At 49.9% G+C, this 12,373-nt stretch overlaps 1 protein-coding gene across 1 annotated transcript in view; it reads left to right on the top strand.

Annotated features, from left to right (window-relative positions):
* LOC309543292 (unconventional myosin-Ie-like) overlaps positions 1 to 11,934 on the top strand; it is a 32,089-nt gene extending 20,155 nt beyond the window's left edge. Inside the window, exons 10-28 of the mRNA XM_082242749.1 lie at positions 196 to 392; positions 473 to 553; positions 712 to 798; positions 2,474 to 2,560; positions 2,946 to 3,113; positions 3,387 to 3,472; positions 4,125 to 4,206; positions 4,364 to 4,470; positions 5,443 to 5,541; positions 6,089 to 6,233; positions 6,359 to 6,473; positions 6,624 to 6,793; positions 6,895 to 7,040; positions 7,335 to 7,481; positions 8,340 to 8,497; positions 8,592 to 8,657; positions 9,779 to 9,971; positions 10,186 to 10,367; positions 11,803 to 11,934. Coding sequence (XP_082098875.1) covers positions 196 to 392; positions 473 to 553; positions 712 to 798; positions 2,474 to 2,560; positions 2,946 to 3,113; positions 3,387 to 3,472; positions 4,125 to 4,206; positions 4,364 to 4,470; positions 5,443 to 5,541; positions 6,089 to 6,233; positions 6,359 to 6,473; positions 6,624 to 6,793; positions 6,895 to 7,040; positions 7,335 to 7,481; positions 8,340 to 8,497; positions 8,592 to 8,657; positions 9,779 to 9,971; positions 10,186 to 10,367; positions 11,803 to 11,879 — 2,393 coding nt within the window. The 3' untranslated portion in view covers positions 11,880 to 11,934. The remainder of the gene's footprint in view (positions 1 to 195; positions 393 to 472; positions 554 to 711; positions 799 to 2,473; positions 2,561 to 2,945; positions 3,114 to 3,386; positions 3,473 to 4,124; positions 4,207 to 4,363; positions 4,471 to 5,442; positions 5,542 to 6,088; positions 6,234 to 6,358; positions 6,474 to 6,623; positions 6,794 to 6,894; positions 7,041 to 7,334; positions 7,482 to 8,339; positions 8,498 to 8,591; positions 8,658 to 9,778; positions 9,972 to 10,185; positions 10,368 to 11,802) is intronic.
* The last annotated feature ends 439 nt before the right edge of the window (positions 11,935 to 12,373 follow it).

The raw sequence follows: 12,373 nt of genomic DNA, 5'->3' as shown, positions 1-12,373 counted from the left end.
AATGCGCCATTTAGATGCCAGTCTGGCAACCAATGCAGAGCTGAGCCTCAGCTACACTGCGAGTATACAACACATCTGATTGGTTCTCTCTCTGTCCCTGCTCAGTCTTGGCCTTCACATCTGATTGGTTCTCTCTCTGTCCCTGCTCAGTCTTGGCCTTCACATCTGATTGGTTCTCTCTCTGTCCCTGCTCAGTCTTGGCCTTCCCGTCTTATCTGCTGGGCATTGACCAGACGCGTTTGCAGGAGAAGTTGACCAGCCGGAAGATGGACAGTAAATGGGGTGGAAAGTCGGAGGTGATCGATGTGACGTTGAACAAGGAGCAGGCGTGTTTCACCCGAGACGCGCTCTCCAAAGCCCTGTACACCCGACTCTTTGATTTCCTGGTGGAGGTGAGATGGCGGAGATTCGAGCTCCAACCAATGGGTTGACATGTCGTCCTCCACGGTATAACGTTCTTCTATCTCGGCAGGCGGTGAATAAGGCGATGCGGAAGGACGTGGAGGAATACAATATCGGAGTTTTGGATATTTATGGATTTGAGATATTTCAGGTGAGAGATCGGAGTACGTTGTACATGTACACGGCATCTGTGGGCGATATTGGCAGAGGGCTGTGTCCTCCTCCTGAACGAGGGATTAGAGATCAGTGCCGCACTGGGGAGAAACGTGGGGGAGGGGCGTAAAATTAACTATTGTTGTCATTTCACAGAAAAACGGATTTGAACAATTTTGCATCAACTTTGTAAATGAAAAACTGCAACAGATCTTCATCGAGCTGACCCTGAAAGCCGAACAAGTGAGCAAACTGACCACCTGTCTGTCTGTCTGAGCATCTGTCTGTAGGGTTGGGTTGTCTGTCCATCTGTCTGTAGGGTTGGGTTGTCTGTCCATCTGTCTGTAGGGTTGGGTTGTCTGTCCATCTGTCTGTAGGGTTGGGTTGTCTGTCCATCTGTCTGTAGGGTTGGGTTGTCTGTCCATCTGTCTGTTTGGATATCTGTCCATCGGTTTGTAGGGTTGAGGATGTCCATCTGTCTGTAGGGTTCAGGATGTCTGGCTGTAGGGTCATGGGCGTCCATCTATAGGGGTTGGGTTGAGGAGTCCATCTGTTTTTTTTTTTTGTTTTTTTTTAGAGTTGGGATGTCTATCTGTCTTTAGGGTTAGGGAAGTTTGTAGTGTCAAGGGCATCCATCTGTAGGTTTGGGGGTGTCCATCTGTCTGTGGGGTTTGGGTGTTCAACTATAGGGTTAGGGGAGTCTATTTCTCTGTAGGGTTAGAGATGCCCATCTGTAGGGTTGGGGGTTGGCATCTGTAGGGTTGCCAGTGTTTGGGTGAGTCCATTTGTCTTTAAGGTTTGGGGCATATGTCTGTAGGGTTGGGGTAGACCATTTCTCTGTAGGTTAAGGCGTCCATTTGTCTCTAAGTTTGGGGGGCATCCATTTTTCTATAGGGTTGGGGGTGTCCATCTGTCTTTAGGGTTAGGTAAGTTTGTAGGGTCAAGGGTATCCATCTATTGGGTTGGGGAGCGTCTGTGTATAGGTTTGGGGGTGTTCATCTGTCTGTAGGGTTTGAAGTGTACATCTGTCTGATTGGGGGTCCATCTGTCTGCAGGGTTAGAGATGTCCATCTGTAGGGTTGGGGGCTTTTTTTTGTCTATAGTGTTCAGGGTGTCCATCTGACTTTAGGGTCAAGGGCATCCATCTGTTGGGTTGGGAGTGGATTTTGAGGTGTCCATATGTCCGTAGGGTTAGAGAGGTCCATATGTCTGTAGGGTTGGAGGCATCTATTTGTCTATAGGGTTTGGGGTATTCATCGCTCTGTAAGGTTAAGGTGTCCCTTTCTCTGTAGGGTTGGAAAGCATCTGTAACATTAGGAGCATCCATTTGTCTATAGGGTTGGGGGTGTCCATCTGCCTTTAGGGTTAGGTAAGTTTGTAGAGTCAAGGGCATTCATCTGTTGGGTAGGGTGTCCATTTTCCCTGTAGGGTAAGAGATGTCCATCTGTATTGTTGAGGGTTGGCATCGTCTGTGTGTAGATTTGGGGGAGACAATTTATCTGTAGGGTTTGAGGCATACGTCTGTAAGGTTTTGGTATTCCATGTCTCTGTAGGGTTAAGGTGTTCATGTGTCTGTAGGATTAGGGGCATCCATTTGTCTAAAGGGTTGGGGGAGTCCATCTGTCTTTAGGGTTAGGTAAGTTTGTGGAGTCAAGGGCATCTATCTGTTGGGTTGGGAGGATCTGTATGTAGGCTTGCGGCTGTTCATTGGACTGTAGGGTTTGGAGCGTACATTTGTAGGGTTGGGGGCATATATTTGTAGGGTTTAAGGTGTCCATCGCTCTGTAGGATTAAGGTATCCTTTTCTCTGTAGGTGTGGGGGCATCTGTGTTATTAGGAGCATCCATCTGTCTATAGAGTTGGGGACGTCCGTCTGTTTTTGATGCATTTTGCCCACTGAAATTGCTTCATTTTGCAGGAAGAATACGTCCAAGAAGGGATCCGCTGGACTCCGATTGAGTATTTCAACAACAAGGTTGTGTGTGACCTGATAGAGAACAAAGTGGTGAGTGACCAGACATGGGATGGGGGGTGTGTGGAATGGTAGGTTAGGAGGAGGGGTATGGTAGTGTGAGGTATGGGGTGGTAGTTGGGTGTGAATGGGAAGGTAGAATGGGTGGAAAGGTGCATTGGATGGGATGGAGATGATGTGTAACGATTAGGAGGGCTGTAGGATGGTAGGGGGCTGATTGGCATGAGATGAAGTGAAGGGTGAGTGTAGAATAGCGGTTGGGGGGGGGATTCAAGGGATGGGATTGGATATGGAATGGGGGTTGTACAGTATGTGAGACTGGTTTCGTATTTTCTGCTGGATCTTCCACTTTTGAACACTTTGAACTACTTGTTGCTCTCAGTTCATAAACTGTCCTCTTTCCTTCCTCTCTTTCCAGAGTCCTCCGGGGGTCATGAGCATCCTGGACGACGTCTGCGCCACCATGCATGCCAAAGGGGAGGGTGCCGATCAGACGCTCCTCCAGAAACTACAATCCGCCATCGGCAGCCACGAACATTTCAACAGCTGGAACAAAGGTTTCATTATCCACCACTATGCAGGGAAGGTAAGAAGCGGAGACGACCAATCACTGGGTGTGTGGCAGCTGACCCTTTACTGTGATTGGTGAAGTAAGATGCAGGGCTGGGGACTGTAGGTATTAACAGAGCAGAAAGGAAACATTGGCAAGTAATCTAGTATTTGCTTTGCCACTCTTCACCGTATTTTGGAAGATATATTTTTCTCCAGTTCTTTTTTAAGCCCCGCCCCCGAGGGTCTCTGTGTACAGTTGGACCACAACTGATGATACTAAACCTCAACGTTTGTTTCCTGTCCTCAGGTATCGTATGACGTGGAAGGATTCTGTGAGCGTAATCGAGACGTCCTCTTCTCTGATCTCATTGAATTAATGCAGAGCAGTGAAATGTGAGTTCTCACCTACCTACCTACCTACCTACCTACCAACCCAACCAACTGCATATGTTTTGTACCTCATATTAAAGAGCCTCTAAAGACAGACATGTTTTTCAGGAAGGGTTAGAACCTCTGTCAGGATTTTATGATCACAGGCAGGGCCTCTTATAGAAATCCTGGGGCCCCATACATCTTACATGACAGGTCGTCCCCCATGACTACTGACAAGAAACACGTCAGAAGTAGGAGCGGGGGGGCCTTTCGGAGAATAATTCTGTTTTTGTAAATTTGGCTGGATGGGCAATAAAGCTTGTTGACACAAAGAAAGAAAACACGAAATGAAGTGCTGCTCTTCGATGCATGCCAAGTCTAGGCCTAGGGCCCCCTGGTTGACCCAATGGGGCCAATGCCTGCTACAGATGTACTGTCTGTACCCCCCTGTTTGTGGCCTTGGCTGGAGATGTAAAAGAAGCAGGAGGGAACCCACATCCAAGGTCTTAAGCAAACGCGTTTCCAGGGCTATAGGGGATCTTCATCAGGGCTGTAGAGCTATATACAATTTATAAATAAAAATATTAAATTAATTGTTCATTTTACCTACATTTTTTTTGTTTCTGCTCTTGCTCTACCCGATGTGATACTGTGATAAAAATGAATCTCGCAGACCGTTCATCAGAGCTCGTTTCCCCGAGAACCTCAACGCGGATAAGAAAGGCCGACCGACCACCGCCAGCACCAAGATCAAGGTGAGGCCTCTATCTTCCCGCAATGCGTGAATACAGACTATCAACAGTTCAACTGGCCCTTTAACAGGCCACGCTGTTTTGTCATCTGGGGGTTTGTTGCGTTGAACCTCACTCCTGCGCATATCTCCCAACTCTCTTCCATGTTTATTCCTCGTAGAAACAAGCCAACGACTTGGTGCAGACGCTGATGAAGTGCACCCCCCACTACATCCGCTGTATAAAACCCAACGAGTCCAAGAAGCCACGGGACTGGGAGGACAACAGGTAACTAGGAAAGGGTAACTGTAAGGCTGGGGGTGTCCATCGGTCTATAGGTAGTTGGGTATCCCTCTGTAGGGTTGGGGGTGACCGCATGTAGGGTTGGGGAATCCATCTGTCTGTAGGGAAAGGATTGGGAGGACAACAGGTCACTGGGAAAGGGTAACTGTAGGGTTGGGGGTGTCCATCTGTCTCTAGGGTTAAGATGTCCATTTGCTTGTAGGGTTGGGGACATGTCTCTGTAGGGTTGAGGTGTCCATCTGTATGGTTGGGAATATGTCCTCTGTAGGCATGGGGTGTCCATCTGTCTGTAGGGTTGGGCACATGTCTCTTTAGGGTTGGGGTGCCCATCTGTCTGTAGGGTTGGGCACATGTCTCTTTAGGGTTGGGGTGTCCATCTGTCTGTAGGGTTGGGCACATGTCTCTTTAGGGTTGGGGTGTCCATCTGTCTGTAGGGTTGGGCACATGTCTCTTTAGGGTTGGGGTGTCCATCTGTCTGTAGGGTTGGGCACATGTCTCTTTAGGGTTGGGGTGTCCATCTGTCTGTAGGGTTGGGCACATGTCTCTTTAGGGTTGGGGTGTCCATCTGTCTGTAGGGTTAGGGACATGTCCCTGTACAGTAGGGGTATCCATCCATCTCTAGGGATGGGGACATTTCCCTGTAGGGTTGGACAGGTCTGTAGGGTGTGCATCTGTCGGGCTGGGGACATGTGCTTGTACGGTTGGGGTGTCCATCTGTCTGTAGGGTCGGGGGGACTATCTGTTTCGGTTGGGGCATCTGTTTGTAGGATTGGGGGTTACTGTGGGGTGGGGAGAATTAGTCTGTCTGTAGGAAATGGGGCATCCCTTTGTAGGGTTGAGGGCATCCATCTGGCTGTAGGGAACGGAATGGGAGGACAAAAGGTAACTGTGAGAGAAAGGGGCTGTGAGATTTGCCGAGGGCGGGGTCTAAGTCTTCTCTAATATGCCTTTTTTTAGGGTGAAACATCAGGTAGAATACTTGGGTCTTCGGGAGAACATCCGGGTACGCCGTGCTGGATACGCCTATCGTAGAATCTTCCGAAAATTCCTCAACAGGTACGAGACGACTCATGCACCTGGGCTGCCAGTTTGTCTGCGCTCCACTGAGTGTTCAATAGTGGACACAACAGACCTCTGGGGTGTAAGCTCCAATCCTAGGAGGAGGAAGTTTAAGATACTCGTACCCCTATAGAACTTTAGTTTTTGCTCAGTGTCCTGGTAGACGTAACTCCAATGAACTACACAAAGGCCTGGAGGCCCCTAAATCTTCCACTTATTGTCACATTAAGGTCACTGTAAGCTTTTTGGTACCCCGAGTTCTGTTGGGCTTTCCTCCATCTTGCAATGACCACTGCCTGCCCACACCTCTGAATCTTTGACCATGGTAGCTGAATTGGTGAAATAATGCCTCCTAGGTCAGTCTGATATTTTTTTTCTCCTGCTTGACCAACAATTTTTGGGAACACTCTTGTGTTTCCATAGAGATCAGAAGACTGTAGTGTCCCCCCTAGATAACTCAGCAAGGAAAGGATTTTTATAGGGCGTCTGAAACAAATGCACGTTTGTTTCTTGACTTTATTTTACTGGTTGATTATTTCATCAGGTACGCCATATTGACGCGAGAGACGTGGCCGGAGTGGCGGGGGGACGAGAAAAATGGCGTCCTCCACCTTCTAAAGTCAGTGAACATGGACGCCGATCAGTACCAGCTGGGCAAGACCAAAGTCTTCATCAAGGCTCCGGAGTCGGTGAGTCTTTTGGCTTTGTACGCTTTGACTAAGATGACGGCTGGGCGCGTTTGGTCATTGGCGAATCAGAGAAGACATCCAGGAATCTGGTCACTCAGGTTTTCTGGTTTTGTTTGTCTCTTTAGCTGTTCCTGCTGGAAGAGATGCGGGAGAGGAAGTACGACAGTTATGCCCGTGTCATCCAAAAAGCCTGGCGCAAACATACCGCAGTCCGCAAGTACATCCGAATGAGAGAGGAAGGTAGGCGCAGGATTTCAGAAGTACCTGAGTGAGAAGCCTGTGATGGAGGCTTACATACCACTTTACCATGACAGCTTCTATCTGAGGCTTCTCCCAAAGACTAATAAACCTATTTTCAGTACAATTACAATAATTGTTTCCTGTCTGCAGCTTCCAACGTCGTCCTGAACAAGAAGGAGCGAAGACGGAACAGCATCAACCGCAACTTTGTGGGCGACTACATCGGGATGGATGGTCGCCCAGAACTGCGGCAGTTCGTTGGGCGCAGAGAAAGGATAGATTTTGCCGACACGGTGGTGAAATATGACCGCCGGTTTAAGGTGAGAGCCTAGAACCCCCCCATCCACCCCCCCCCCCCCCCATATCTGTGGATCTCTGGCTCTTCCAATGGTGATCAATAACTGTCCCCCTTTTGGTGTAGACGCTGAAGCGCGATATGGTGTTGACGCCGAAGTTCGTGTACCTGATTGGTCGGGAGAAGATGAAACAGGGGCCAGAGAAAGGCCAAATCAAAGAGGTTCTGAAGAGGAAGATTGAACTGAAGGACATCCAGTTCGTCTCGATGAGGTAGGTAGCTGGAGGAAAATGTACACTGTGTCTTTAAAGATCAGAAAACTAAGACTGAAGGCTATGGCTGCCCGTGTCCCCATTGGGGGGGGATTCCCCTCACTTCCTGTTCTGGTGACCACACAGGAATTTAGGAGGAATATCTCCAGTGGGGACAAAAAATCCACGCATCTGCACTATTCCACCCAAAACTAAGAAAATTTTTGTTGGCAGGAGTTGGGTCTAAGCCGAAGCCCTGAAACGGGGAGCATGCGCAGTATGCGGTATGACCCATTTGTGTATGTTTCTCTCCAGCACACTTCAAGACGATTTCATTATCCTCCACGAAGCGCAGTATGACAGCGTATTAGAAAGTGTCTTCAAGACGGAGTTCCTCAGCCTGCTCTACAAGCGCTATGAGGAACGGATGCAGAAGAAGATGGACGTTCGATTCAGCAATCAGTAAGCAGGGGCGGGGACTGTTTTACTTGTCCGTCCTCTGCAGAGCTCATGTAGCTTCCTATTGATCTGTTGAGCTTCAGATGGCTACAAATCGGCAGATCTGGTATATGTTGTCAGTTGAGATGATCCATGATTGGTTGGAATGGGTTAAGTCCAGGGCTGTTTTTCAGCAGGAACTCGGGGGGAACGCCGTTCCAGCACCTCCAGCACTGAATGAGGTACTAGGGCAGGGATCCTCAAACTACGGCCCTCCAGATGTTGCGGAACTACACATCCCATGAGGCATTATAAAACTCTGACATTCACAGACATGACAAGGCATGATGGGAATTGTAGTTCCTGGACAACTAGAGGGCCGTAGTTTGAAGACCCCTGTACTAGGGTGTGATGGTGGGTCTATTGGTGCAGCTGCTGGGGAACCAGTTGTGGCTGGGAAGGTCTATTGCTGTTGGAGGGGATATTATGACACTAGGGGCTCACTTGTTGCTTGGAGGGATCTACTGTTGAGGGAGGGGTCTATTTTTCTGGCTCCTGGATGATCTAATGTACTGTTGCTGGGGGGATTTATCGTTATTGGGGGGGGGGGGGGTCTGTTGGGGATCTATTTTTTATGGGGGGGTCTATTGTTGCTGAATGATCTATTTTATTGTTGGAGGGGGGGTGTCTATTGTTGCTGTGGGGATCTGTTGTTGCTGGGAGGATCTATTGTTGCTGGCTGCAGGGGATTCTGTTCGGAGGTGGGTAGGGGATAGAGACAAGGGGTGACTTGGAATTGGGAAGTACCTGCACCTATTTTCTGAGAAAAACCTCTGTTTACGTAATTCCACTTAGTTGAGATGGTGATGTTCTTTCTGTCAGGTTGGAGTTCAAGGTGAAGAAGGAAGGTTGGACCCCCTGGGGCGCGGCAGGGACCCGGCAGATCCACTTCCAGACAGGATCCGGCGATGTGGCGGTACCGAAGGTGAACGGAAAGGTGCTGCTGGTTATGATTGGAGCCGGCTTGCCCAAAGATTCCCGTGAGTATTTCCCAACCTTCGGGCGTATCTTGTTTTCTGGTCGAGGAAATGTTACAATAATATCTAACATCTTTCTGACTCTCTCCCACCCCAGGTCCCACCCGGAAGGACAACCGCAAGAGCCAGTACCTGGGAGGCAACTGCCATACCAAGAACACCGGTGAGTACCGCGTACCACAGCATTGATGCACCAAGGACCACCATTTTGTTTTTGTTCTTCTCTGAGTGGTGGTTGCTGACTTGTTTTTGGAGGCGCATGTTCCAAGGCTTTGGTAATTTTTTGAAGACCTGACCTGAAACAAGCATGCAGTTCTGGAGTTGCGGCTTCAATGGCCGCATTGTGACTCTGTCAATGGCGTTATGTAGTTACAGAAGGATGAAGATGACGGGGCAAGTCAGTAATGGTAGCAACTTCATCCAGCAACTGAAGAAATAAAGGGCATTAGACAAGGGGTGGGCACTGAGGTATTGTGAGGTGGGGGGGGGGGGGGGGGGAACTTGCTTTGAGAAGGAAAATTTGGGGGCGGCAGCCGCGGTTAAGAATTTTTCTGGTAGGGAAAATTTGGGGAAGTGTGCTAGGAGTGGTTATTTGGGGGAGATTTGTGTTGGAAGGGGGGGATTATAAAGAGAAAATGGTAGAGGGGAAATAATTTTTTTTTGGGGGGGGTTGTGCTAGTAGGGATGATTGGGGGGGGGGGATTTGTGTGTGTGTGGGGGGGGGATTGGTGCTAGGTTAGGAGATTGGGGGAGGGGAATTTTGTACTGGAAAGGGGGGGGGGGGGATTTGGAGTGGGGGAGAGAATTTGTGCTAGGAGGGGTAAATAGTTTTTTTCTTTGGGGGGGGGAGGGAATCTGTGCTAGGGGCATATGGGTAGGAGGGAGGAGTGATATCAGCAGGGGGAGGTGATTTGTACTGGTAGGAGGGGGAATTTTTGCTCTTAGGGGCGAGCATGCAGATTAGTGCTTGTTTTTTTTTTTTTTTTTTTATTTGGGCGAGAGGATTTTCGCTAGCAAATAATGCTCATATATCTTGAGGGGGGGCCCACATTTTGGCATACTGGGCTCTGGATGACCTTTTGCCGGCACTGTCTATAAGGACCAATCCTTTATTAGTTTACATCCTCCAATCACTGGTTGGTGTTGTAGATGCATCATTTTTCTCTCCTCAGCTCCTTGGGGGAGGAGCTAGGTATTTCTGCCCAGGGATAAAATTCTCTCTGTAATGCTCGGTGTCTCCAATAAAATTTGGCATTTAATTTTCCTTCTTTTTGACCTCTGTAGGATCCCGCGTCGCCAATGGAGGCAACAAGAAGGGTTCCCGGCCTCCTATGCAAAAAAGAATTTCATTCACGTCCCGTCAGAGCAGCATCGACCAGCCGAGTCTTCCCAGGCAGGGCGCCAGTCCTCGCGCCAAGGCGCCACCACTTGCTATGGACTTGGGATTCATGAACGTGCCCGACCAAGGGGTGGCAGGGTAAGTATGGCAGACAAGGGAGGACTAAAGGACCTGTATATGTTAGAGGAAATGTTATCTTTAGATCCTCCCATCTAAAAAATTGGGGAACGCCCAGTTTAGGGTGTGAGAACGCCCAGTTTAGGGTGAGGGAACACCTTTTACAAATTGTATAATGGCAGGAGAGAACGCGGCTCGTGGAGGCCTATTCACATTTTTATCTTTGCCTTTCTAGCTTACAGCGGAGACTTTCCAAGGAGGTGAAACCCGTGCCTGGAGGAGGGAGGTCCAAACCTGCGCCAAAGCCGAAACCTCAGCCGCAGCTCCCCTACTGCCGAGCTCTTTACGCCTACGATGCCCAAGACACGGATGAGCTGAGCTTCAACGCCAACGACGTGCTGGAGATTGTCCGAGAGGGTTCGTATTAATGAGCCTCACTGTCCTTGGCTCACCCCTTGGATTTTAGTTTCTCCAATCATAGAGGTTCAGCATCACATGCAGTGGTGTATTTTTGGTTTTGTGCTGCCCTAGGCAAAACTAAAATTGGGCGCCCCCCTCCTTTGGATATTTGCCCCACTTCTTTTTTAACGGATGTGACTCCTTCCATAATTGAAGGACTACAAGTCCCAGCATGAACCCCTGAGATCTCACAAGAGGGGGGGGGGTGAGAGGGGGTGGGTGAGGGAGAGAGAGGGGGGATGAGAGGGAGGGAGAGAGAGGAGGGATGAAAGAGAGGGAGGGGGTCAAAGAGTGAGAGAGAGGATGAGAGGGGGGATGAGAGCGAGATGGGGGGGATGAGAGAGAGATGGGGGGATGAGAGAGAGATGGGGGATGAGAGAGAGAGAGAGGGGTAATGATAGAGAGAGGGGGGGTGAGAGATAGAGAGGGAGGGAGAGGGGGTGAGAGAGAGATGGGGGGATGAGAGAGAGATGGGGAATGAGAGAGAGAGGGGTAATGATAGAGAGGGGGGGGTTGAGAGATGGAGAGAGAGGGGGTATTAGAGGGAGAGGGGGGGTGAGAGAGAGAGGGGGGAATGAGAGAGAGATGGGGGGGATGAGAGAGAGATGGGGGATGAGAGAGAGGGGGGGGGTGAGAGATAGAGAGAGAGAGAGAGAGAGGGGGGGGTATTAGAGAGAGAGAGGGAGGGAGAGGGGGGTGAGAGAGAGAGGGGGGATGATAGAGAGAGGGGATGAGAGAGAGATAGAGGGGGGATCAGAGAGGGGGGATGAGAGAGAGAGGTAGGTATGAGAGAGAGAGAGAGAGGGGATGAGAGAGAGATAGAGGGGGGATCAGAGAGGGGGGATGGGAGAGAGAGGGAGGTATGAGAGAGAGAGAGAGGGGGGATGAGAGAGGGGGGGGGATGAGAGAGAGGGGGGATTATAGAGCGAGGGGGGGGATGAGAGAGGGAGGGGTGTGAGAGAGAGAGAGAGAGAGAGAGGGGGGTGAGTGAGAGAGGGGGGTGAGAGAGGTGGCTCTAGCAACCAGTGGCCAATTAAGTCTCAGGTGGAGGGGGGGCGACTTTTTTGCTGCCCCCCTGCAAAGTGCCGCCCTAGGCCTGGGCCTTGTTGGCCTAGGCCAAAATACAGCACCGATCACATGTGGGGGTGTTACCCTTTTGTAAATACAGCCTGCCTAGTAATGTCCACTCCTACAGGCTGACACCAACAGGTGTTTTGATATTTGCATAACTCCTTCCACGAGGAGTTTATTGGGAGATTTATTGGGGGGACAATGGAGGCCTCTGAAGCTTTGATTCTTAGGATAACTGAAGTTTTGCTGTAAGATTCGGCTCTACACCCACCGAGGGGAAACTCAAGGAACCAACCTCCTAACTTTTTTTTTTCTCCTGCAGACTCCTCAGGATGGTGGCAGGGCCGGCTTCGCGGGCGAGAAGGTCTGTTCCCTGGGAACTACGTAGAGAAGATCTGACACGCGTGAATCGCCAAAACCAAGACCCCAAATGTCACCTGCCATGGAGGAGGGTGGGGACCTTTTAACTTAGAAGAATCTTGCATAGCTCGCCTCCTGTGTAAGCGCAATTGACGCTCCACCCCAAGGACGAAGCTCAGTGGACGCCTTTCTGCACTGTACATACCGAACACAATTCAGTTGTCTTTTATTACTGCTTTTTACAGTTTTTATATTTTGTGCTGAGGTGAACGCTGCATCTATTTATAGAACAATAAAGTGACAACCCTCAGCGGAATTCACCGTCTCTGAGGAATTATTGCCCCCTGGGTAGCTCAGGGGAGGGGTGTGGGATGGAGCCCTTCTGTGGAGGAACCGGTGCAGTGGTCTCTTAAAATGACTGCCCTCTGGGTAGCTCAGGGGGAGGGGTGTGGATTCCTGCTGAGAACGAACCAGTACTACTGTCTCTGATTAATTATTGCCCTCTGGGTAGCTCAGGGGGAGGGGTGTGGGGT

This window comes from Pelophylax lessonae, assembly GCF_965119305.1.
Source record: "Pelophylax lessonae genome assembly, chromosome: 13".
NCBI classification, from domain to species: Eukaryota; Metazoa; Chordata; class Amphibia; order Anura; family Ranidae; genus Pelophylax; species Pelophylax lessonae.
This window is presented reverse-complemented; position numbering and strand designations above follow the sequence as displayed.